This window comes from Grammomys surdaster, unplaced genomic scaffold, assembly GCF_004785775.1.
Source record: "Grammomys surdaster isolate TR1022 unplaced genomic scaffold, NIH_TR_1.0 264, whole genome shotgun sequence".
Taxonomy (NCBI): domain Eukaryota; kingdom Metazoa; phylum Chordata; class Mammalia; order Rodentia; family Muridae; genus Grammomys; species Grammomys surdaster.
Window position 1 is genome coordinate 2,180,065 of NW_021604705.1, and position 27,466 is coordinate 2,207,530.

The 27,466-nt window shown below is 39.5% G+C and overlaps 1 protein-coding gene across 1 annotated transcript; it reads right to left on the reverse strand.

Moving 5' to 3' along the window:
* Positions 1 to 644: 644 nt before the first annotated feature.
* On the reverse strand, positions 645 to 27,466 carry Dbf4 (DBF4 zinc finger). The gene is made up of 12 exons (XM_028776065.1): positions 27,223 to 27,466; positions 25,928 to 26,100; positions 16,694 to 16,873; positions 15,015 to 15,065; positions 12,953 to 13,022; positions 12,682 to 12,758; positions 10,490 to 10,526; positions 9,502 to 9,547; positions 8,197 to 8,325; positions 7,527 to 7,638; positions 4,600 to 4,724; positions 645 to 1,812 (listed from the first exon to the last, which is right to left on the reverse strand). The coding sequence occupies exons 1-12, from the start codon at positions 27,266 to 27,268 to the stop codon at positions 849 to 851; spliced, it is 2,010 nt and encodes a 669-aa protein (XP_028631898.1). The 5' UTR covers positions 27,269 to 27,466; the 3' UTR covers positions 645 to 848.

Sequence of the window (27,466 nt, forward strand, 5' to 3'; positions counted from 1 at the left end):
TGGTCCACCAACCCCAGTACTCACATAAATAAATAAATGTAGTGATACTGCATCTTTATGCAGTAGTTAACAGTACCATCCTTAGACCATAAAAATCTGTCCTCAGTGGTTAATGTTTCACTCCTATACACACATACTCAAAGGTAAAGGATGACATTCACCTTACATTTAAAATTTTCCTGTTCGATTTAAGTGACAGATTGTGTCATTCCTTCACACATTTCAAAACAATTCCAACAATTCACTATATCTTTTATCACCTAGTACCAAACAAAAAGCGATTTTAATGAAATTATTAATTAACTCAATTAATAACTTAAATCCCCTTATGGTCTTTGGGATTGTTTTGAGCCCTGGAAGAACTTCAGTTTGCAGGGTCAGGATCCTGACAGAATCCAGCTGGGTCTGTGTCTTGACTCAATGTTTCTAGTAACTTCCAGAATCCAAAAATAGCAATTAGTATATTATTTTTCTCTCTTTCTACCTGAAATGTTTTAAGCCATAACACGATGATAGAAATCTAAGCTAACAGGCAATAGTTAATAGTATATAACATATAGTACATGACTTTTGATAGGCTTCAAATCTAACTTCAAATTATTTTCAGTGATAAAGCAAATGATATTCATTTTAACTCTCAGGAATATAAAATAAGTCACAAGTTTTTATTGTATCATTTGTAACAGCTACTCAATCCTGTAAAAAATTACAAATATCATCTTAATTAATATTTACAGATGGTTCCATAAACAAAGTTTGCAAAAACAAAACATCCTCCCACAACTAATTATATATGTATATAAAAACTTCAGGAATATAGCTATCACTTCTGAAAAGCACATTAAATACTAAAATCCAACAAATGCAGAAGTTGAAGGGGAAGAAAAAAATGCCGATAGCAGGCTGCTTGAATTTTCTTCCTCCCAAATATCTAAAACATCACATAGTCCACTGTTCTCAGTGTAGCTTGTAAAACCCAAAAATTCTGATTTCTCCCCGCTTGTCTGAAAAAGGTCCAATAGAGACTGCACTGGTGACCCACAAGTTCTGTCTTCATGTGCAGGAAGATACTCAGTCCTCGTTTTATCCAAATCAGCACCTGGTTCCACATTTGTTTTCTTTTGCCCAAGTAACATTTTCACTTTCCGCTGGATCTTACCACAAGGCAAACTCTCCATATTCCCAGTGTCACATTCATGAGGTTCCCGAGGACTACAGGGTGGAGTTCTCACCTTCATTGTTAGGTGCTCTTTTGATGTATTTAATGACAGGTCAGAATCATGACCAACCACAACATGAAGATCCTTTTCTTGCAGATCTTGTGTTGAAACCTGTGTAATATCTGCAGTTAGTTTTGGTTGGGGTAGATTACTGTCTGTACTGAGACAAGAAACTTGTCCACATGACTGGGGCACACCTGGAGTAGCACCCACTCTCTGCTGTACATCATTTCTATCTACAGTTACTCTAAGTTCAGAGCCATGGTGCATGCCTTCCTGCTTGCTGTCACACAGAGGTAGCTGTGCACAATCCTGCTTTAGGTCAGGCTCACGTGCATTTAACATGCTCACTGGTTTCCCATCACATCCTTTCAATCCTGTTGAAGAACAGGTCATGGGTTCTGAAGCAAACACAAGCTTTTCTTCAGGTTTCTGGGTCTCTTCATACTGAGAATTCTGCTCGAGCAGTTGTCCATTGCTTTCTCCCATGTCCTTCTGGAAACTGGGCTCCAACGGTAGCTTCTCTTTTGGTTCAGATTTTTTCAGGACATTTGCAGAAACAGAAGAAAGGGATCCAACACTGTATTTTATTCTTTATAAAGAAAAAAAATCCAGAAGTTAAAAATTAATAAAACTATATATGAGTTATTTAGGAAACCAATTTAGGATAAACCTAACAGAAATCTTAATATCTACTTTAGATGTTTTTAAAGTAAAACACAAAAATCACCTACATACAGCTGAAAACTTTAGTGTGCCACCACCCCACTCACATTCTTCTCCCTCCCTGAGATGACAAATACCCTTAACTTTGAACTAATTATAAAAAAAATAACAAGAATTATATAAACCAAAGAGAGATGACAATATCCATATATTTGACCCTGATTTTGCTGTTATCTTCAAAAAATACCAGCGCTTTAATGTTAGGATTCAGACAGTATTGGAAACAAAAAGCAGAAACATATTTTCCATTTAAACTACTTCATATCAAAGTGAACTAGATCTTTGCATATGTAAAGATGGCACAGTAACCCTTCAATTTCAAACATATATTTGACCTAAACATCTTCTTCATATAGAATCTTGGAAACCTTGGGATGGTATTCTTTTGAACAGTCCAAATTATGCAGATACATGACAAGTTATCAGGTCACCAATTACATTTTGCATTATATATTACAAGAAACAGTGAGCAATATGTTTCTCCAACCAGTATGATTCCCTTTACTTATATATTGTGTTTATGCAATGCAAAAGATTCCCTTTGTGCCTCACTGGTGAGGCCTTAGGTATGATCCCTAAAATGCAAAGCAAAATCTAAGTAGTAGTGACTAGAGTTCCTTTCAACTAATGGGTATTCAAAAAATGTAACAGTAGTCCAATTGGAGACTGATAAGAAGTAAAAAAATTGCACTGATAAAATGATTAGGGGATAACTAGATAAAAAAAAAAGTGTATGCTTACTCAGCTATTAAGAATGAGGACAACCTGAGTTTTGCAGGCAAATGGATGGAACTAGAAAATATCCTGAGTGAGGTAACTCAGACCCAAAAGGACATGCATGGTATATACTCACTAATAAGTGGATAGTAGCCAAAAAGAAAAAAGTACAGAATTCCCAAGATAGAGTCCACAGAACTCATAAAGGTCAACAAGCTGAAGGGCCCAAGGGAGGATGCCTCAGTCCCACTAGGGAGGGAGAAGAAAGTAATCACAAGTTGGGAGGGAGGGACCTGGGAGGGAAAGAGGATGGGGAGATAGAGGGGAACATGATCTGATATTGGGTGAGGGAAAAGGACTGAAGCCCTGAAGGCCACCAGAAAGAAGGGAAACAAGCAACCTTGGGAAGTAGGAGGTTGCGGGGGTGGGGTGGGGGTAGGGACCCTCCAGAATGTACCAGAGACCTTAGAGGTGAGAGACACTCAGGACTCAAAGAGAGGGACCTTAGATGAAATGCCCGACAGTAGGAAGAGGGAACTTGTAGAGCCCACCTCCAATAGGAAGACAAGGTATCAAATGAGGGAGGGGGTTGCCGTCCCAGTCAAAACTCTGACCCATTAACTGTTCCTGTCTGAAAGAACTGCAGGGATGGAAATGGAGAGGAGCCTGAGGAAAAGAAGGTCCAGCAACAGATCCAAAGTGGGACCAAGGGTGGGACCAAGGCCTGACACTATTACTGAGGCTATGGAGGGCTCACAAAAAGGGACCTATCATGACTGCCCTTTGGAAGACCCAACAAGCAGCTGAAAGGGTCAGATGCAGACATTTGGACCCAACCAACGGACAGAAGGTGCTGACCCCTGTGGTTGAATTAGAGAAAGGCTGAAAAAAACTGAGGAGGAGGAAGACCCTGTAGGAGGACCAGCAATCTCAATTAGTCTGGACCCCCGAGATCTCTAAAACACTGGACCACCAACCAGGCAGCATACACCAGCTGATATGAGGCCCCCACCACATATACAGCAGAGGACTGCCGGGTCTGGGTTCAATCAGGGATGATGAACCTAATCCTCAAAAGACTGAAGGCCCCAGGGAGTTTTGAGGTCAGGTGGGGTTGGGGGTAAGGGGTGGAGGCAGTGGGGTAGGGAGGAGGTATGGAATGTGGAACAGTTGAAGGGTGGACAGGGGCGGGGTGGGAAATAAAATCTGGAGTATAAAAAAAATAATAAAAATAGAAACAAAACTGTATATTCAGGTCCTTCCTTTCAGAAAGTTTTAAGTCCTCACAGGAGCTCCACATGGCCCCATTAGTAAGTCAGCCATAATGTACACTAAGAGTTACAGAGATCCAGGGTCTGAACACAGAACACCCACACTCAACTTCTCAGGAGCTGTTTCACTATCACATCTCTAACCTTTATGCCTTAAGATCAGGACAAAAACAGATAATCCAATTCTCAAGCCTACAGTATATCCATAAGCACTCCTAATCAATATTTTTAGACTAAGTAAATCATAAGCTACCAGAGGTTGACAATGTTGCCTGCTGGTATATCTGGCCTTCACTGTACTTTCTTAAGTAATGTTTTGCTGCAAAACAGCCATGCTCACTGTTCAGTAAAAAGCTGACCAGAGGTCACTGAGTTCTTCCAATTTACAAAACCTAAAACACTGACTCTATACTGACCTTAAATGACAAAAATTGTGAGCTCCCTTTCAAAACCATGTCAGAGGGAGACTACGTACCTTTGGTGGCAGAAAAAAAGACGGGAAGAAGGTATTAGTTCTAAACCATATTTTTGTCATATAGAAAAAAAATCCGTCCTCATTCTAAGAGCAGACAAACTTTATATTAAATATGAGTGCCATAAAATAGCTTTTAAATTCGAGTACCATAAAATAGCTTAACAATCTAAGTAGAATTTTGACAAATTACCTTTTCTTTTTAGGTGTGTCTCTTTCATATTCCACAAAATCAAAAACTAACTTAGACACAATATCGTCAACAACTTGATACTGGTTACTCTTTGCAAAGTTCCTGTGTTTCTCACTCAGAAGGTGCTAAAACAACAACAAAGCATTTCAAAATTATATTCAATAATTATATCGATTAAACCAAAACCTCAAATACCAAACCAAATAATATCTCTCATACACACACACACACACACACACACACACACACACCCCAAACTCTCTGACATCAAACTCAGTAAAAACTGCATTCAGCAAGACACTGTGGCTCATGAGTTCAGCACTGCACTTGGGAGGCAGAGGAGGGATGACAGCTTCAAGCTTCAGGCCAACCTGGTATAGACAGTAAAGTGTCAGGCCAGCAGGGATGACTGCTGTCACTTTAATAAACCAGCATGCTTACTGACCCCACTGTAAAGATTTGTCTTTATCCCCACAGTTAAGTGTATCTTTTATCCTTCTCTTTGCAATAGATGGAGATAAAAAAAAAAAAAAAACCCTCACAGACTGGCAATGTAGAGAACAAGTGAGATCGTGAGGTGCCCAGCCCCAGTGAGTAACATCTACAAAACAAGTCCTGCACCCAAGGCCCAGGAAACATCATGGCAGAGGAGATCAAAAGATTGTAAGAGCCAGAGGAACACTAAGTCTGCTGTGAGACTGCATCTCTTAGATGAGACAGAGAAAACACTCACAAAGTCTCCAAGATGGCTGTCCAAACAAGAGCTGAATAAGGATACCATCAACAGACATGCTAAGATAGAAAGAAGGCAGAAACCTCATGGGTCTCAACCCAAGACACAGAACTAAAGGCAACTAAGGAATACTGAGGGTGGAAGTTCTATGTATTTCATAGATAAATGCCTAAAATATATTTGATTTTGAAAGTGTAAAATTTAGTATGAAGCTCCACAATTTCTATTTCAAATGCCCAATACTAAGTTGTGTAGTTTGAGTCTAGTTAATTTAGGTGTATGATGTTTATACTTATTTGCATAAGTTTTTTTATTAAAATAAGTTTATTTTTAAAAGTAACAAAATAACTCACCACACCTGCAAATATATACAAAGTTATTTCCTATGCCAGCTACACAGACAGAACATGTAAGGAATGTCTGCTTTACCTACAGTACTTAGAAATACTTTGTGTGTGTGTGTGTGTAGACCAAAGACAACCTTGTCCATCACCCCTTCCTCAGGTGCTGGCCACCTGGAAACTCAATCAAGTAACTCGGCCAGCAGACCAGCAAGCCGGTCATCAGCCTGTCTCTGCCCCAGAGCCAGGAATACGAACTATGGTACACCATCCTGTCTACACTTTTTTATGTGGGTTCTGGAGATCAATCTTAGTTCTTTTATAAGCTCTTCACTGACTGAGCCATCTCCTATGTCCTCAAAACATTTTCTAAATCAATCTCTTGGCATGGATAGAAATGAATTGTTGTGAAACTCAAGGTAATAAAATAATCGTTTGTTTTTCTTTTCAAGATATGATCTCGTGTAGCCCAAATTGCTCTCAAACCCAAAACCCTTCCAGAGTGTTGGAGTGACCTACTCAACTCTGCTTCAGTTTAAATTAAAAAACAAACAAAAAAATTTAAGGTCATGACCTTAAATTTCATTCTCAAATCTACTTTTACAAATTTACTTTCTTTGTGATAATCAGTAGACAACTTTCCTACCATTCTTACATTTCCTGAATACATTAGGAGCTAAAAGATAAAGAAAAACAAACACTCTATATTATTCTGTCCTCGTAAGGGCAAGTAACTTTCAGAACCAATCAATAACTTTAATTTCAAAACAATTAGAAAGAAAAGGGAAAAAATTCAAATACTTTAGCTTCTGATTCAATAAAATTTTAAATTAACTTGTGTGTCCTTTATTACATAAGTAAAACAAAACAAATCAAACCCCCTGGTGAGTATTACTACATTTCAAGTGATAAATATCTGAGCTTATGCACTCTAGTATTCATCATGTGTGAGCCTGCTGAGGTTGAAGGGAGACAGGCTGTTAGTTGTGCATCACTACATCTGTCCATCTACTGTTTAAAAGTTAAGAAATTAAGAAAGTAACTTCTAAGATTAATAAGCACTTGCTATGCACAAAACTCTAAGGGCACACAGACAAGACTACTAGTGATTCCAAAGTTCTTATTCTAATGAGCTTTCAAACTCCCCTTCTTTACAAACTTCCTTTATTTAATATGCTCTTGCAAGACTTTTCTTTTTTAATTGCTCAGACCAAAATATAGGACCTTTTCATTTACCAACCATCTCTTAATCCAAAACCATATATATCCCTTCAGTCTCATCTTTAGAGTGTTTCAACAACCTGACCATGCCCCAAGAACTCCCATTCATGCTTGCTACAGGTCATCATCCCCTACTCTCATTCTATCTACTGGCTCTGGGCATCACCTTTGCGGATTTTGGTTGTTATCAAGACGCCTGGTTACCTAACTTTTCTGTAGTTCTACTTAAACATCACTCCAGTGCTTCTTTGCCAAGTCTACACGATAGCAACATCTCCACACCTGCTTTGTTTCTCCTTGCACTCATCTAATACTGTCTACACATATTTTATTTTATTTTTATATTTATTAAAAGAATAACAATTATTTTCTCAATGTTGATTTCCCTCCCTGGGTCCTTAAAATTTCAAGTGTCTCAGGCTAAAGATGCAGCGGTGCTGACATACGTGCCTACAAAGTGCAGAGCTGTTCCCTCCCCACCATAAAACAAACCAGAGCTGTTTCCACTGAAGAATATATTTGTGACTAGGATGTTGGAACTACAATTTGAATAATAAAATAGGACTTAAACACATAAAAACAGTATTCAGATTTTTAGAAACACCAATCCCAAAATGGAAAATCACATTTACAGTTTCGAGATCTTCATATTTCTGTAAGCAACATTCACAATATCCTTTTTTTCTCTTTTCCTTCAACTGGAGTTGAACTGGGGTTCCACATTTATCGCCATCCGTATTAATTCTAGTGATAGAAATACATGGTAACAAAATTAACTGCTAATGAATAATTTTAACTTTATTGTCTTAAACTAACATATGCAGAATCTGCCACTTGTAACAGCAAATACTTTTCTTGTTCTTTTTTTTTTTTTCCGAAACAGGGTTTCTCTGTGTACCCCTGGCTGTCCTGGAACTCACTCTGTAGACCAGGCTGGCCTCAAACTCAGAAAAATCCGCCTGCCTCTGCCTCCCAAGTGCTGGGATTAAAGGCGTGCGCCACCACCGCCCGGCAGCAGCAAATACTTTTAACTACATTTTAAAAAATGTAAAACAAAATGTAATAAACATTCTAAAGAATATTTCAAATGGTCAAGAGAAACAAGTTTCATTATCTGAGCCCCACTCCCATCTAAATAAAACATCTGTAACGTAGAGGCATTAAATATACACAGGGAAAACAAATACACATACCACCAGCATGGCAGAAAACACACTACCCCGAATGTTTAAGGAAAAAGAAAACCCAATAATAGTGAAAGTCTAAATAGCATTCTTTCAAAAAATCAAATTTCAAACCTACCTGAATTTAGGCTGAGCTTGTTTCTGGATGCTGGATGACTTCTCTATATCAAATGGACTGCATGGCTTCTGAAGAAAGTAGTTTATACAAGGCATACTGGGGAGCTGGAGATAAAAGGGCCTGTACGACCTAAATGAATAAAGACAAGTATGTGACATCTCTAGGATGAAACAACAGCTTCAAAGCCTTATATTTAAGTTGTGTAATTCAGCTCAAATATGAAATAAACGAGAAACACTTGGTAGGGGTAACCTTCCTTTCAAAGAACCAATTTGTAGGCCTATTCTTTTAACATTTAAAAATTACTTTCTTTTAAAAGTTGGAAGTATTTTTTTCATGCAATATTCTGATCATTTTCCCCTCTCTCATCTCCTCCCAGATCCTCCCCAAAAACAACTACCATCAAAACTATTTAAAACTGTATAGCTTATCACATTAAGTTTTGGAATTACTATCCCAGCTTCTAGAGCAGTGGTTCTCAACCTCCCTAATGCTGTGGTCCTTTAACACAGCTCATGTTGTGGTGACCCCCGACCATACAATTATTTTTGTCGCTACTTCTTAACTCTAATTTTGCCACTGTTATGAATCACATTATAAATAATATGTGTTTTTATGATCTTAGGAACCTCTGTGAAAGAGTTGTTCAATCCTCTAGGAGTTATCCCCCACAGGCTGGGAAGCACTGCTCCAGAGACTATTTGAAACTGTACAGTGTAGTCACATTAAACATTAAGTTGTGAAGGCACTACCCCATCAGATAGTGCTTACCTTGCAAAAGTAAAAACCTTAGGTCCCTCTATTTCCCTCCAGCCCATTGCAATCACCAGTGACTGAATCTCAATATTCTGAATGCTTTATGTACATTGAATAATGCAGTATTTTTCCTTCATACTTCACTTAGGATGAAGTCCTAAAAGCTCATTCATGTTGTAGCATGTCTGAATTTCATTCTTTTTAAAACATTTCCAAGTAGCTATAAATTTTCAAGTAGTATCTATAATTTTCCCCACAATTACAGGGGGAAACTTTTAGTAACTGTTCAAACTTATGGTATTGAATGCAGCCAGAGTGATTATTTAAAATACTAAAACCTGAGATGATTTTATGATTAGTCTAAAGCAGATACTCTGAATTTAAATCTACAATAGAATGAAAGTAAATTCTGACCTTGAACACAAGGGAATCACTGCTCTAGGCACAACACAGTCATATAAAGAAAGTGAACATAAAAACGAAAATAAGTCTACTGAGGTTTTCTCTATAATCTCAACTATTTCCAGCACACTGGATTCTGACACTTACCGCTTCACATCCTCAACCTTTAAAAAAGGCTTCTTGAGTCTCCCTGCTTAAGAAGAGAAACCACCATTAGACAGCTGCAAATCAGTAAAGACTCTACTGTGGGGAAAACATCCAGAAAGCCTTTAAACCCAGGGATTGAAAGGTGTAGGCCTCAGGTAAAATATCTTCTCCAGGTAAAATCTTTCTAAGTATACACTCAGGTAAAATATCGCTGCCCTGTACCGGCCATGCTAAGGATTTGTTCTGGATTCCTGTACTGTGGCCAGGCTGGGCAGTAGTTTCTTATACCCCAGCCTTGGTCTCTCTCTGCAATGGGATTGCAGACCCGTGCATTCATGCCAACTGTGCGAGATCCTTGAGCTGAATGGTGCAGACATTTTCACACTGTAAAGCTATCTCAGAGCATTCTTTACGTTCATCCCAGTAAATGGATTTGAATTATTGTTTCCTATGGGACCATAATGAGTTTTTAAAAAAGTTTTTGACAATATTAATTTCGGGGATGGAGATAAAGCTCAGCAATGAAGATCACAGAATAACCTTGTCGAGGACTCAAGGAGGTCAGCTCTTAGCACCTACATCAGGTACGACGAACAACTGCGGTGACCTCAGCTCCAAGGCACCCAACAGCCTCTTCTAGGTTGAGCATCTATACTAATGTCCACGTAACCCCTCCCATGCCCATAAAACACTTTACAAAATTATTAGCATGGGGAAGGGGAGCTTAAGTGTCATCAGACTGTTGAAGAGGTCCATGTTCTAAAAAATTACTAAGAAATCCTTGAGTAAATCATTTAAATAATAGTTTCTTTACCTCAGAAAATCTTTCTAAGTATATACTTGGATATACTGGACAGTAAGCCTAGGGCATCATGTGTCTGTGGTAAGCGCTCTACCACTGAAGTAGGAAAGCCCAAGCTTTAATCTTCATAGTTAATTGTTTTCTACTCTCTAGAAGAAACTTAAACAATGTATCAGGAATACTTACTTCTTGCCTTTTGTATTCCAGTACCAGCTTTTTTCCCCTTTTAAAAAAAAATACAGTGAAAATATTGGGTTTAAAAACACAGAAACACTGCACAGTATCTTCAAGAGAAAACATACTTTATCAAAGCAGAGCGGCTATTGTACAAGGTGAAAATCTTGCTTCTTAAGATCAATTCAATCAAATAACTGAATGGCACTCAAGAACTAAAAGATATTGATCATCTTTACAGAATTCAGCCCTACCTTACATTCTTTGTTTCGGAGTGGTGGCACTGGTCACTGAGCCTTCAACATTAATTAACAAGGAAAAGATACAATTGACAGTGCAAACCTATGTGAAATTCACACCTTCAGGGGAATAAATTCACTGATTATAACTAAACTCCGGACAGCACGCAGTAAGCAACTAGATAGGTATATAAAAACTTTAAGGAGAAAGCAGTCTTTAGTGTCAGGTGTGTCACACTTAGGACCTTTAGTAATAAAGTTGTCAGGGTGAATGGCTCAAAAATTAAACCAACTTCATCTTTTTTTTTTTTTTAAATAGAGAAATAACAAAAGAGGCTCCAGTAGCCCAAAGAAATCTCTGTATTTTCTCTTTTCTTCCAGTTGTCTTGTGTGTGCACTTCAAAGTGTGGGCAGTATGGGAAATCCCCAATCACTTACTAGAGGAGCTGGGAAAGAGATCTTTGAGCAGAGGATTTAAGGAGCAAGCTGGAGATGGGTATCCCTAATTCCCTGTATGAATCTACACGTGCCAACTATATGTGCTAACTATTGTAATAGATACAGAATTTACACAACGTTGGCAATTTCTTGTGTGAACTCAACACTGCCCATGCTATGAAGAGATCCAAAGTGCAAGCATAGCAAAGGCTTTGGAAGTGGAACTAAGAGTTAAACCACTGCCCAAATCTCAGACAAACCCATACAGCGTGCGTATGCAAGTCTTAAAAAACTGCAGGAAGCCATAAAATTAAGACAGAATTTACAGTCTGAATAAAAACTGGATGGCTAGATCTATTAACACAATAGTAATGCCAGGAACAGTGGTTGCATACCTTTAAACTTAGAACTTAGGCAGAAGTAGGTGGATCTCTGTGAGTTTGAGGCCAGCCTGATTTACATAGTAGATATATATGTTGAACAAAAATTTTAGAACTGAAAAGAAGTATGGCACACATAACACAAAATTTACTGGGTAGACTCAATATCAAAATGTAAAAGAAAAAGTGAGGTCCCAGCACACTCAAAGATAACAACCATTTCCAACTGGAAGAAGGGAAAAAACAAAAAAGGAAAATCTAAATGGACACAACTTCAGATACAAGTCCCTGGTGTAACTGGAGTTGTACAAAGAACAAGTTGCTTATTTTACTACATAAAATTACTGAATTTCCAAACTACTTTATCTCCATCTGTTTAATGTACCAGAGTACAAAACTTTCTCTTCTTTGTATTCAAGTCGTTTAAGGATTGATTGTATGTAGTAAATAAAAGCAAACCACCAAAGAATGGTCTGAGGAATAAGAGAAAACAGGGAGAAGCAAAGAGATGAGCAGAACTCGAGGAAGGACTGGACAACAGCTGGCTTTAAAAGGTATCAAAAAGGACCTGCTAACTGCTTCTGAGTTTCATACCTCGTCAGTTAAAAGTGAATGAGAACTATAGGAGCAGAGATCTGCAGAACAGTGAGAAGATGGAGCACACAGACTGAAGAGCAGTTAGACGGGGCGGAGATCAAGGAAGTCTAGTGCACAGACAAAGAGTGACTGCAGAGAGGCCTCAAAGATGAAAAGAGAAGACTGTATACTCGGACAGCAGGAGAACAATAGGACGACCACAGCACAGAAGGAATAGTAAACACCTCTGGATTCTTTTACATGATAGGTCAATCCTAGTGTTTTCTACAGAATAAACAAAGAAACTCTTAAAATAGAGCAGCAACAAAAAAGGATAAAAAAAACCTGTGCCATGAGTCCAGAAACAATTTTTACTTCATTAATATAAGCTTCAAGTCAAACGACACACAGTTCAGAAATCCATGAAAGAGCCTCACAAAGTACTTTTTTACTTATTGGGGAATTATTTATAGATATTAAAAACAAAAACAAACACACAAACAAGCAAACAAACAAACAAACAAAACCCAAGCTACCATTTTTAAGAAAAGTTTGAAAAGGAACCACCTACCGCATCCCTCCCAGAAGTACTTGATTTCTTGACTGCACTCAGTGCTTTCTTCTTCTGTTCAATGTAGTATCGAATGTCTTTATTGAAAGAGGAACTGAAGGTTAGCAATTTACCTTTGGAGTTAAACTGCAATGTTAAGTGGAGGTAATCTTATGTTAAGGGTTTACCATTGGAGATATCCCTTTACTACCAAAATTTTTACTATGTAAAGTTAAGAACTAAAGGACAGACATAGGCATGTACAATAAATATTGCCAAAAGATCATCTTACCATCAATATGAAGAATCTTTACTCCCCATGATAAGGCATTTGATAATATACTATTAGCAGGAATAAAATCCTGTAAAACAAAAACCAAGTTTGTCTAAAAACCACTTTTAAAACTTTCCTGAGTGAGGTAACCCAATCAAAAAAGAACACACATGGTATGCACTCACTGTAAGTGGATATTAGCCTAAATGCTTGGAATACCCAACATACAAATCACAGACCACATGAAGCTCAAGAAGAAGGAAGACCAAAGTGTAGGGGGTGCCTCAGTCCTTCTTAGAAAGGGCAACAAAATACTCATGGGAGCAAATATGTAGACAAAGTGTGGAACAGAGACTGAAGGAAAGGTCATCCAAAGACTGTCCCACCTGGGGATCCATCCCATATACAGTCACCAAACCCAGATACTATTGTAGATGCTAGGAAATGCATGCTGACAGAAACCTGATAAATACAGAGGCAGATGGAAGAGTTAGAGAAAGGACTGAAGGAGCTGAAGGGGTTTGCAGTCCCTAAGGAAGAACAATAATATCAACCAACCAGACACACCCCCCCCCAGAGTTCCCAGGAACTAAACCACCAACCAAAGAGTACAAACACATGGAGCGACCCATGGTTCCAGCCGCATATGCAGCAGAAGACGGCCTTGTCAGGCATCAATGGGAGGAGAGGCCCTTGGTCCTGTGAAGGCTCGATGCCCCATTGTAGGGGAATTCGAGGGCAGGGAGGCAGGAGTGGGTGGATGGGTGGGTAGGGGAACACCCTCATAGAAGCAGGGGGAAGAGGGATGGGATAGGGGTTTGGAATGGGGGTGGGGGGACAGCCCCCCGCAAAAGGCATAACTTCTGAAATGTACACAAACAAACACCCCATCACCAACCCCGGGGGGGGGAGAAAAAAAAACCCTAAAAACAAACAAAAACCCATTAAATGTATATTCCAAGGCAACCTTCGAGTTTTCAATAACATTTAGGATGGCCACAAGATGGGGGTGTCCCTCCAGGAAAAAGTAGCTTCTATTTCTGATAGAATGAGACATGCTGTAACTTAAGCTTTTAGCATTAAACATTAAAGAGTATCTCCAGAATATCTTCAACTTTCAATGAAAAATCTTGTGTGCACGTGGTATGTAAATATCTGTGTGATGCAGAGGCCTCAGGTCAATGCCAATGTCCTCAATCATTCTCCACTGCAAATGTCTTTAGGCAAGGTCGCTGGCTGAACGGGAGAGTCGCTGATACAGCTGGGCTGATGGGCCAATTAGCTTCAGGGACCCATGTGCTCCACCCTCACCCTCCTAAAAAATGTCAGTGCTAGAATCAGAGGCACCCCTTGCCATGCCTGGCTTTTAACTTTTTATGTGGCTTCTGGGCATCCAAATTTAACTCCTATTGCTTTCATGACAAGCATTTGCCAACTTTACTACCAGCCTCAAGTTGAGTATTTCTTATTACATTTACTTATTCTACCTGAACGCTTGTCTGTGTGTGTATGCGTGTTGGTACACACATATCGCAGTGCACACTTGGAGATCAGAGGACAATTTGCAAGAGTCAGTTCTTCTCTTCCATTATTTGGGTTCTAGATATCAAACTATGGTCACTAGTTTTGGCAGCAAACAGCTTTACCCACTGAGTCATCTAGGCAGCCCACAGTTAAATTTTTAATAAAATATAGCTGTAAGTATATTATATATGGTAGTATATATCTATAATGCCAGCACTTGGAAGTCAAGCTATATAGCAAATCTGCGGCCAGCATTACATGAGACTCTGTCTCAGAAAACAAGACAATAAAGAAGCAAAATATGCACTGCATCTCTTTTCTTTCTTCATTGTCTCTGCCTGATAGGGTTTCTAGCTCTGGCTGGCTTTGAACTCCTTATGTAGCTGAGGATGTCCTTACACTTCTGGTCCTCTATCTTCCCAGAGCTGTTAGGACAGATGCATGCTGCTATGCCTGGCTTATGAAGAGCTAAGGACCTCCTGTGCTAGACCAGCACACTGTCTCAACTGAACTTCAGCTGCAATCCACACAATGTAAAATTCAAATTCCTACTTACATGATCCTTGACAGCTTTCTCAGCTAACAATTTTCCTCGGCTCAAACACACCTGCAAGACCAAGAAAACAAACAATCATAGTACTTTATCAGATAAAAGGTTAGAAAAGAGAAATCCTCAAAAGGAGATAAATTTAGTTTATATAGTCAATGAACACAGTAAATTTACAGTCAAAAGTGGCTTCATTAGTCTCTTGGCAAGACAGATTAAAATTTTTTTCCCTTTTTTCCAGTGCAGAAAACATCAACAAACATAGCAAGCATACATACACACAGAAAGAAATAAAGAAATGAAGAAATGAAGAAAGGCAGGCAGGCAGGCAGGCAGGCAGGAAGGAAGGAAGGAAAGAAAGAAAAAAGGAAAGGAAGGAAAAAAAAGAAAGAAACTGAGTAAGACAAGAGGATCAATTCTTTAGTACATTGAAAATGAAAATAGCTGGCACCACTGACATTTAAAAATCAAGTTATATAGCAAATTTGAGGCCAGCCTGAATTACATGAGAATATGTCTCAGAAACAAGAAAAAAAAAAACCTATACTTTTCAGGTCAACATTTTAGACTTTATTCTTTTCCCTATTGGTGGTACATTGTAGCAAGCATTCTACAACTGAGCCACATCCTCAATGCTTCTAAGACCTTAACTGTAGATACGGTTTCACCAAGTTGCCCCAGCTGCCCTTGAACTTATAATCCTCGTCTCACATTCCTAAGGAGCTGGGTAACAGGCCTGTCTTAGCTTTGTATTAAATGAAGACTTAAGAAAAATAAACTTTATACACAATTTTTATAAATTATTTCACTTTTAAAGTAAGACAGCATGAAAAGTAGTTGAAGGGCTATGAAGACATCGAGAGTTTGTTGGTAGGACACGACGTTGTCTTTTCTAAGTATTTATATCAGTTTGGCCTTCCTTTTGTCCTCCAACTTGATAGAAATGTGCTGCCAGAAATTTTTAAAACATGGATCATAACTTATTTTTATGAAAGGGGGCAAATGGCATACCATTGTAGGCTGTGTAGACTATATCATGTTTATCACAAAGACTAAATTCTGCCTAAAGCATGTAAGCGAGCCTAACATTTATATAATATTTACACAAATATTTTCTACTTGTCTCAAAATATTATTTTGATTTTTTTCCCCCACCAACCTCTGGATATGTGAAAATAGGCCTAACTTATAGTTCGTGCACACTCAAGTCAGTATGCTGCAGGTAGTCAGTTTATCTATCTACTTTGAAAGTTTTAAAAGTTTCTATTTTTTCTTCAAAAGAGTGGCTGGCTATTAACTTTAGTTGTAAATTATTCTAAAAACAAAGGCTGCTTGTCTAAAGCACAAGTACATGCTCTTGGAGTCAGGGTACAACTTGACCACTGTATTATTAAGGAAAAATCATTACCTTTCAAAAAGGCAGCAACGTTAGGCGGGAGAGCTGCAGACCTGTGTTTTCATAACCATTCTATCTATGCACTGTAACCCTGCTACTGAAAGCCCAGAGTTTGTGAGGGCAAACAACTGTAACCCCAGGACCTGGGAGACACTAAGGCAGGAGGAATGAGAATTCTGAGGGAGTTCAAGACCAGTCTGAGAGGGCTACATAGTGAGACCTTGTCTTAAAACAAAACAAAAACCATGAGATCCACTGTCCCCGAGTCTCAAAGCATATATGACACACTTACTCTGTCCTGAGACTTAAAGGAACTCCCATCATGGCTGGGATGAGGAGAGGTGGTTTCTGCAGTACATGCAGACTCTGGACTCGGTACAGGCGAAACTCGACCCAATGTCTGTGCATACTTTGCTTCCTTTTTATTTGAAACAAGATAACTGATATCTTTGCTGAGAAATTCTTCAACTCGCTAGAAGAAAACAAAGTATTAATTTAAAAAACTCCAAAGCTCTTTAAAGACACGGTGAACAAACTCCAACTTCCTATAATCTAATATCTTACAAATTGGTGCTTTTCATGCTGCATTTTTGAGCCCATAGTTCTGAGGAAGTATAATGGGAGTCTCATTAACAATAATAACATCATGTACCATATACTATTCTTAAGTACTTTATCTTAACTAATGCAGTCCACGCTCTCATGTTACTTGTACATTGGAGATGAAAACGGAAGGGACTTGCTAGAGTCACACCAACAAAGCCTTCTACAGAGATGAACTCTTCTTTGCCTGTGCACTTACTACCCGTGGACGGTAAGCATCTGAAATGTAGCTAGTACAATCAGGCCACTGAATTTCAAATTTTACATAGATGTAATGAATTAGCTACTTCCTGGCACATCAGTTTAAATCATTGTTTATAACATTTCTTAAGGCTTAAACACAGCAGAGAAAAGGAACCTTTATTCTCACAAGCATAAAATTTTCAGAAAATGCACCCCCTCCCCAGCATGCTTTGTAGTAAGACATATGACAGTCAATGTGATTAAAGATCACTCATCACCTAGGGGAAGGGGAATTGAATTAGTACTATCAAAATGCATACCATATAAATATAACTGACACAGAATACTAAGGACCAAGCAGGAAGTAACTAATAATCTGTATGAAGACTTTTTCAAAGCTCTAATTTCTACAGGATTCGCACTATGAAAGGCAGTAAAGGGTCAGCAAGATGCCTTTATGGGCTGGTGGTCCTTGTTGCCAAACCTGATTACCTGAGTTCAAGCACCTGGACTCACATGGCAGAAAGAGAAAAGCAACTCCTGCAAGTTCTCCTCTGATTTCCACATGAGAGTGTACATCATATGCGTTGCCAGCATATTCATACACTCTACATAAAGCTTCATGAAACTACCTAAAACTAAGGCGCTAAAACCAAAATGAAGCAAAGTTTGTGGTAAGTTAATTTAAGCTACCATTGACTCAGAATTAGCTGCTGACAGGAGCAGCCTTAGTAAAATGCAAGTTGTTTCCCTTTCCCTTCTAGGCAACATTCATTTTCATTGACCAGCAAATAAAGTATCCATATTTATTTATTGCAAAAAATACAGGTCCTGTATAAAGGTAGAAAGAATGTAAACGATAATTTATATATAAAATACTGCCTTAAACTTCATAAACTCTCCAGCAATTTCATATATATGGTAGTATACAGATATATGTATACATGCATGCAGGCATGCATATATACATACACATGCATATATATATATGTAGACATACTAGTTCAACTAAATTATTCCAATTGAGTAGTACAGTAAGGTGAAAATGGGCTGCTCTCCCAGAGGATCAGGGTTGAGTTCCCAGCATCCACAGGGAGATTCACAACTGTCCATAACTTCATTTCCAGGTGGTCTGCTGCCCTCTTCTGGCCACTTCAGGCACCGTATGCATGTGGTACACAGAAACATGTAGGCAAAAAGACTCAAGACACTTAAAATAAAAAATAATTAAAAAAAAAAACCAAGGGCTGGAGAGATGGCTCAGTGGTTAAGAGCACTGACTGCACTTCCAGAGGTCCTGAGTTCAAATCCCAGCAACCACATGGTGGCTCACAACCATCTGTAATGAGATCTGATGCCCTCTTCTGGTGAGTCTGAAGACAGCTACAGTGTATTCATATATAATAAATAAATAAATCTTTAAAAAAAAAAAACAAAAAACAAAACAACACTCCATGGCAGAGGTTCTCAACCTGTGGCTCACAACCCATTTGGGGTGGGGTGGGGGTGGGGGTTGTCACATACCAGATATCCTGTTTATCAGTATTTACATGATGATTCGTAACAAAATAGCTATGAACTAGCAACAAAAAATTTATGCTAGGGAGTCACCACATGAGGAATTGTATTAAAGGGTCACAGCAGTTGAAATGCACAAGCTATGGTCTTTGGAGAAAAGACTCTTTCAAAGTTAACTGAGGTCATAAAGTAGGATCAAGGCCCAGTGCTACTGCTCTGGCTATGCAAAAGAAAAAAGACCCAAGACAGGGTGATCAGCCACTGTATTAATTACATTTCTCATGGGCTGTCACAATATACCTCACAAAAATAACTTGAAGAAAGGATTTATTCTGGTTCAAGATGTGAGGGACTATAATCAATCCACTGTGCAGAGAAGGTATGACAACAGGGGCACGAAGACGCTGAGCCAGCGCATCTGCAGTCAGGAAGCAGAGAACTAAACGCAAGTGCTATGCTAGCATTCTCACTTTTATTCAGTCCAGAACATCTGATCATGGAGTAGCACCTCCTTGTTGGAATTTGCTTTCTGTTGCTATCTAAAACACTGACCAAGACCAATTTGAAAAAAGGGTTTTATTTCGGCTATATTTCCAAGTAACAGTCTGTCATCCAGGGCAGTGGTTCTCAGCCTTCCAAATGCTGCAGTCCTATAATACAACTCCTCATGTTGTGATGACCCCAACAATAAAATTATTTTTGTTACTTTTCATAGCTGTAGTTTTACTACTTTTATGAATTGTAAATATCCATGTTTTCTGATAGTCTTAGGTGACCCCCAAAGCGTAGTGAAAATTTTGTTTTTTTTAAAAACCCAATTATGTTATATAAACATGTTTAATCCCAGGTGTGGGATACAGGCTGCTTCAGCTTGGCCACAGCAGTTAACTATGATTTGTCTCTTGCTCTAGGAAGACATAATTTTTGCCAGTTACATATAATTTAATTCTGGGGCCCTGGAGAGGGTCCAAATGTGAGAACCCTGAGGGGGCCTGTGTGGCTGCTGCTCCCTCGCTGCTGCTGGTTCACTGTGTTTGCAATCGCTGCTTTGCTGGACTGCTGGATATTCTGACAATGAAGATTGGTTTGTCTCTAGGAACTCAAAGACCCTAATCTGCAGACAGCAGCCTACAGGTCAAAGCCCCCCTTTTCACTCTAACCTCCTTCCCCTCCTATCTAGTGTTGGGGGTTTGGAACGGATTAGGGCAGTAGATATAAGAACATAATAAAATAAATAAACCAACACCCCAAAGGGGTCGAGCCCCACAGGTTGAAAACCACTGATTAAGGGGAATCCAGGGCAGGAGCATGAAGGAACTTAAGACCATGGAGGAATGCTGCCCATCAGCCTGCTCTCCATGTCTTGATCAGTACAGTTATCTGTCTGACACCCTACTTTCAACTCTTTCAGATATAGAAATTGCTTGGAACTTCCCATACTGTCTGCACAGCTGCTGCCTCATTTTATATTCCCAGGAACAGTGGACAAGTAAAACTCTGAAGGCTAATGTTTATTTTCTGTTCTTTGACAGTATCTTATTGGCATGCCTAAGGTTTAGATTTGCATTAGCTGACAATCAGAATACTGTGGGGCTGAATGTCTATTTAGGCCCTTCACCCATTATTTATTTTTATGTGTGTGAGTGTTTGCTCTATCTGTTATGTGTGCCTGGTGCCTGCTGAGGCCAGAAGAGGGTGTCAGATCCTCTATCTAGAACTATAGACGATCTAGAGGCACTATGTGGGTGCTGGAAACTGCACCCAAGTCCTCTGTATGAACAAGGGGTTTTAACTACTGAGCCATCTCTACAGCCCCCTTTACCCACCGGATTATCTTTCTGTTGAAATGTAGGTCTTCATTTATTCTGTATATAATACACTTATTAGATATAGGATTGCAGCGGGATATCTCCCCCCCTACATTTTACAATAAAACTTGGTAATTCAGGAAGAGCTAATATGGAAGGAGAGGAGGAGGAAGAGGAGGAGACAAAGGAGGTGGAGAAAGAGAGAAGATGGCTGGAGATATCTGAGTGTCTTTAGCAGTTTCATGTGGTCATTCATATCTAGGTTAGTTAATTGGGTTAACAATTTTAATTGTGTGGGCATCTTGTTAATTCAGCAGTTCCAAATATATAAATATTGGATAGCCATTAAGTATTAAGAGCCTTCATTCTACTGGGTATGGCAGAATGGCGGGTATTATCAGAGCTCAGTCAACCATTGTGGACAGTGTGGTGGATTGGCTGATCTAGCCACCACGACAGCATCTCACAGGTGCCAGGGCTGGTGCTTCAAGCTGGTCCTCTGGCCGCGTCTAGATGGGAACATGGCGGCTGCTTAACAACAAGCCAAACCGGGCACTGCCTTTTAAAATATTAACGTCAACATAGGATATACAATTTTTCTTTGGAAACAAGCCTCGGTTGATCTTGACCTAAGGATGACCTTTTGAGTTTCCTGCCTTTAACCCTGAATGTTGGAATACTGGTCTGTGACACTGTTTTTTGTGGAGGTTGGGACCGAACCCAGAGATTCATGTAGGCCTAGTAAGCACTCTATTAACTGGGGGAAAATGAATGACTTGGGAATATTCTCTATCATTTAGTGATTTCTTGTTAATGTCCAGGGAGATAGATGAGCTGTTAACTTTAACTAAGTTGAACTTATGAATTCTTTTATTTTGCTGCCAATGATTAGATGTAATTTTGGTACTATTGAAATCACTGCAAAGTCAGTGCTAAAAATACTTTTCAATATTTTCTAATTATTGGAAGCCTCTTACATGTATATCTTGACTCCATTTTAATTTTTATATGTGATACAAGGTAAGTTTCCAAATTCATTCTCTGGCATGTAGATATCCAGCTCTCCTCAAACTAGCTGCAGGAAAAAAAAAAAACCCCAAAAGACAACTAACTATATAAAAAAATAGTTTATTTCTGAGCTCTCACTCATTGGCCTGAATGTTGTACAACTATAATACCATAAATTTCTCCCAGTTTTAAAAGGAGAGTGGGAGAACTGAGATGGCTGAGCAGACAAAGCACTTGCAGAAGACCCTGGGTTCAGTTCTCAGCATGTACATGGCAGCTCACAACTCTCTATAACTCCAGTTCCAGGGGGTGTGATGCCCTCTTCTATCTTCCTTAGGTACCTCAATGCCTTTACACAACAAACACACAAACATAATCTAAAACCAAAAACCCTCCTTGGTAGTTTTGGGCACAGTAAATACACAGAGAAACCCCAACTTACTATCTCTCAAAATAACAGCTCCACGAAACCAAAAGGAAACCAAACCAGAAAACCACTTCTGTTGGGCATGGCTCAGATCTGTTATTTCACAATTGGGGAAATAGAAGCAGTAAGTTCCAGGGCACCCTGAGGTATAAAGTTAGACCCTGCTTACAACTAAAGCCCTGCTGCCTCCCAAAGCCCAGCCCTACTCCATTATCCTGCATAATGAAGACAATGCCCTTTATTATCTGGTTCTCTACTTAAGCTCCACTCTTGCCACTTCCACATCTCAGTTTCACCTGCAGGTAGTTTGTAGCATTAAGTATACACACCTATACAGGCATATATTTTAAGTCTGTTCTTTCTAAAAAGTGTATATAGTTTACTAAATACAATTCTAATATTCCTTTCAAGACTCAGCTCAAACATTAACTGCATTGATTCACAATGGTAGGCAAGCATGTCCATCTGTATTCTAATAGCAATTTCTACACACCTTTATTATGCCCACACAATGTCCTCTACAATTCTTCAGTAATCTCCCCTTTCTTTTGATTTTTGTGTTACATTACAATCAACTGTACCCATGTGTTGTCTAAGTTTCCTAGAGGACTGAAATATTCCATCCTACAGGAAGCTCCTTAAGCAGGAAGGTAAACTACTAAAAAAGACTCATAGGAGAAAAGCTGCGAAGACTCTGAGACCAGGCCAGACCGGCTGCCTAGAAGCATCAGAAACCAGCTGAGCTGCCTGCAGCCTGTGCAGTGTGCTCCAGGTTTCCCAGCTTCTGTGAGCTGTCACCTAGGCTGGTGTGGGCCTTGGAGGTGCAACTGTCTTCAAATCATTTCTGCTCCTGGAAGTAACCTCAATAAAATTCATTGGTCCACCAAGTTAGACTTTGGTGGTATCCACAATTTGCTTTGCCATAGGATTCCTATCTAGGGTGAACAGATATCCCAATAGTGTTGTGTTTCCCCAGGAAAAGATTTTCACACAACACCATGCCTTTTCATTAGAGCTTCAGGAAAGATAGACATAGGATTCATTTTTTGAGCCTAACAAAGCACAATGCTATGCCCTGCAAACCATACAAAGAGAACTGTTCAATTGTAGTTTTGCTATGGTCTTCAATTTATTGGAAATTGTTTCCTCTGTCCTCAAGATCATGACATAACAAGGTTTTACCCTGTTGGAACATAGTCCAAGAATGGAGTCCAGAATTCTGAGTGCTTGTGAGAAAACTCCAAGAAACAAGATGAGTCTTGTGACCTCAGTTTTTTTAAAACACAGATTTTTTTTTTTTTTTTTGCCCCTCACAGGTGTAGTGGATAGAAATGAGTTAACTTCAGCTGTTGTTATTCACATGCCTCTATGAAAAAGCATGATTCTGGCATGTGCAGTTTGTCCTTGTGTTTGAACACCTTACTCATGTGATTCTTAACCCTATAAACTGCCTGATACTCAGAATAAAGTTGGCTATTATATGAGACTTTAGTCCACCTCACTTTTAGGCCCCTCTCTCCCAGGGTCATGCCACCAACTAGATCAGTTAACACCACTTGTATTTTATCTTTCCCCAACTGTTTTAATCTAAACTGTTAGGAAATGGGTCTATCCTTTGTCCTTTTTCTTTAAATAGGGTCTTACTAAGTAGCCCAAGCTAGCATGAACTTGTTGACTTCATGATCCTCAAGCTGTGTCCTCCTAAGCCTTGTGAGTATAAGCCTGCAAGCCTGCCTCTGTCCTTAAGTGGCTTTCATTCAGCTATTTTTTTTAACACTACAAAAGAAGGTTCTCTATTATGTGAAAATTGACTGTCATACAGTCAATAGTTGAATTATCACAAATGTCCTCTGCAAATTTTTAGCATGGTTTTATTAAGGCTCATAGAAAACAAATATTTGTGGTCAACTAAGCAGTGACACCACTGGGGTGATCCAAAGCAAAAGAAAATAATAAAAAGGATAGATGGGTTGAATACAACTAAACACTGGAGGAAAACAGAACCTTTTAAATAAATGGCTATTTGATAAAAGTGGGTTCCTTTAAATGTGTTAAGAGAAACCAGGACCCAGGGACTAAATTGACATCTCTGAATTATACAGCAAAGACCAGAACTAGGTACTTTTTTCCAACAAGAAAGGCAGTGGATTGTGGATGTCAGCTCTCTTTTGCCATGGGTTTGGCAGCACGTGCCCTCCCTTACCTGCAAGCTACCTCACTGGCCCAGCACTTTGTTTTTCCTGAGTGCAGATGCAGTAACACAAACCATGCAGCAGAGTTTTTGCATTTGAGGAAATCATAGGGATCAGAACATCTGGAGAGCTCACGTTAGGAAAAAAAATCACTTTCGTGATCATGGTAACTCCCCTGCCACACTATTATAAAACTTATGCTTTGAATATATCCACTGAGATACTTGAAACCATTACAGGGTAAAATCTGACATATATGAAATCAAATGTTCCTTAACAACTATCTATGGAAGAAGTAACAGAAAAAATGTTTCTTGAAAAGTATCTTAGGAAGTGTTGTGAGGATGGGGAGAAAGGGGTGGTGGAAGTGATTCTTGTCCCAGCACCCACACTGCTTCTTTACTCAAGGCTCCCTTTAAAGGTTTCCCATGCTGGACTCAGAGATACAACATTGTCTCGAGCATCTTCTGTGAAAAACACAAATCTAAACAGGAGTTATTTAGACCTTAAGTTAACAGATTGGTCAACATATTTGAGAAAGCTATCATCTATCGCATAGCCACTGATAATGAGTTAATGGTGGCATATCACGTTAGAAGACAAGCAGGTAGCACTTCATTTCGAAAATACTCGGATCTTTACTCATATCTAAGGTCCTGAGAACATGAACATACCCTTGGTAGGCAATACAGTCGATGGTGGCAGGTCTATCAACCATGACCTTAAGTGCAGCCATAAGGTCATTATGATAAATGCTACCATAAATACAAGTCAGTAAGTCAAGTAAATGAACAGTAGAAAAGCAGGATGCTCAGAGAGTGGAGACAGGCCTAGTTATGCAGAAGAGAGTGGGCAAGAGTGGACGGGTAATGGGGTAACTGAATGAATACAATTTGCATTATGAATGTAACTGACAAGGACAAAACGAAACCCACATGCTTTTCCTATTCAATGTGCAATTCTATCAACTGCCACCCAAAGAAACGTAGACAAATTTCAAGGGCAGGGACATAAAATATCTCATTAATGAGTAACTCTAGGAAATCCATGAAATGTTCTTGTGAATTTCCAGTCTGGAAACAAAACATTCTAAAATGCTAACTTTCAGTCCAGCAGAAACCTTTGAAACAGTAAAACTCATACTAACCACATTTGCTAGATTTTAGGTAATATTAACATTTTACCTAAGAAGTCTTCATAGAGCTTTGCCTAAGTTTTCTAATCATCAAGTAAGGGCTACAACAGAGTAGGCAGTTTGACTATTACTCTAAAATTGTTCTCTCCAAAACAGGTGCCTGTTGACTCAGTACTTCTCTCCTCATACATATGTACACACACACAAAGTATACACATATATGTATACAACTACATCCAATGTCATATATATATATATATATCATTAAAGAATTATAAACAGCTCAAACAGCTCCTGCTATTTTGAAAGAAAAGCAGTTCACTAGGACAAAGGAATTTCACTCCTTTATACCAAACCACTAATTGCAGAAACTCGAACGTTTTATCAGGCTACAAAAGGCTTAAACAAAAAAAAAGTTTTCTTTATCCTTTGATGTTGGGACTTTGGGACTTGAACACAGAAAGTCTTGCACTTGTCAGACCACTGGGTTACATTCCCAGACCCCAAAGGATTCACTAATAACACACAGCTTATCAAGGCTCCTATTGCTAAATGGCTGTAATTTCCAAAACGAAACTCCTTAGTTACTTGATATTACAGAGTGCCAGCATTACTTTTCTCAGCCTTTAGCGAGTGTGCAGCTCTCACTTACCCCTCCAAGGTCCTTTATATCTTTTTGTAGTTTCTCACATACGGTGATAGAAGGCAAGTCAAGGTAAAATATTTTTCCCCAAAGCGGCTTATATTTGGATTTTTCCAGTCTATTATCGGCTTTCAAGGATTTCAAGGATGGTCTATTCTTTTCATTTTTGTCTTGGATGCCACCTGTGATTAAAAAAGAATCAGGTAATGTGCTTTGCAGACAAAACTTTATTTTAAACAATTATTCAACAGCTTTTTTTTGCAGAAAGGAAACATTATTAGTCATAACAAATTAAGTCATTAGAATTTAAACGTTTTCCTGAATATTACCACTTAGGATGAAAGCAAACTGCTCGGTATGGTTTCTACAAATTCTATATTGGAGAAAAAGAGCTGACTCATCAGGAAAGTCATTATTTACTCCTGTTCCATGTATGAAGGCAGAGAAGTCTATAAAGCCGATCTGGAAAGCTTATTTTCTCATAGTGTAAACTTCATGTGGTTATTAGCAGCGCTGTGAAAGCCCAACACAGGTGTTTCAAAATACTCAACACAGGTGTTTCAAATATTCAACGCCTATTCACCTAGGCACCCACATGCACTTATCTAGAATAAAGATCCTAATTCACAAGGGTTACTGGGTGCTCACATTTTGGTTTCATAGACTGAAACTAAACGATGGAGTTCATGCACTCCGTTTACATATAAGAACTTAGGCCCACTAAGGACACTGCCATTCATCCTTTTATATCAAAAGCAGATGAGAATCAAACAACTTCTTTAAACTTTTCGAACACAACCTGCACTTTAGTACATAGTTAACAGACGCAGATGTATCTCTTAGGAATTTTCCTTATAATGAATTTTTATTTTTATATGAAATATTGAAATCTGCTTTTGTCTATGAGGTTAAAGCACACACGCGCGCGCGTACACACACGTACGTGTACACACACACACACACACACACTCCATCTCCCTCATGAGTGAAGGGAACTAACAGTCACAAAAGGGAGTGGGCGCCTCCTCTGTGGGGCAGTGTGGCCGTCGGGGACCCGCGCATTGTCTGAAGCTTGCAGCCCCGGGAATGCCGGATCGCTCGCAGCTGAGGGGGGGAGACACGAGGGGCCCGGCCAGCGTCGGTTCCTCCCGGAGACTAACACCGAACGCCTTCCGGGCGCCGAGAACCCACAGAAATGCAAGAGCAGCAAGAAGCCCCCCGCAGGAAGCCCCTCTGGAATCCGCCGTGGAACCGGCAGAGCAGGAAACGATTAAAGGGACGGCGGCGGGGGAGGGGCTCCATACCCGGGAGAGGTGCTTTGCTGTGGATCCTCATGGTCTCGAGGCTCATGGCAGCCACCAGGCACCTACATGCTGGGTCCGCCCCGGGGGCCGCATGCGACGGCCGCGGACACAAAGCTCCAGGGGCCCGCCGGCCCAGGCCTCGGCGAAGGGCCGCGTCCCCTGGCGGAGTCTCAGAGCCGGTTCCGGCGCAGGGCCTCGGAGCAGGAAGGGGCCGGAGCTCCGACGTGAGAGCCGCGGCGGTTAA

Bases quoted from the DNA above. Each gene is read 5' to 3' on its own strand.
- Dbf4 (XM_028776065.1), bottom strand. From the start codon at position 27,268: ATGAGCCTCGAGACCATGAGGATCCACAGCAAAGCACCTCTCCCGG. The intron at 12,759-12,952 runs GTAAGATGATCT...CTTTCAATAAAG, and splicing joins AAAGATTCTTCATATTGATG to ACATTCGATACTACATTGAA. The intron at 10,527-12,681 runs GTAGGTGGTTCC...TTTTTTTAAAAG, and splicing joins GTACTTCTGGGAGGGATGCG to GGGAAAAAAGCTGGTACTGG.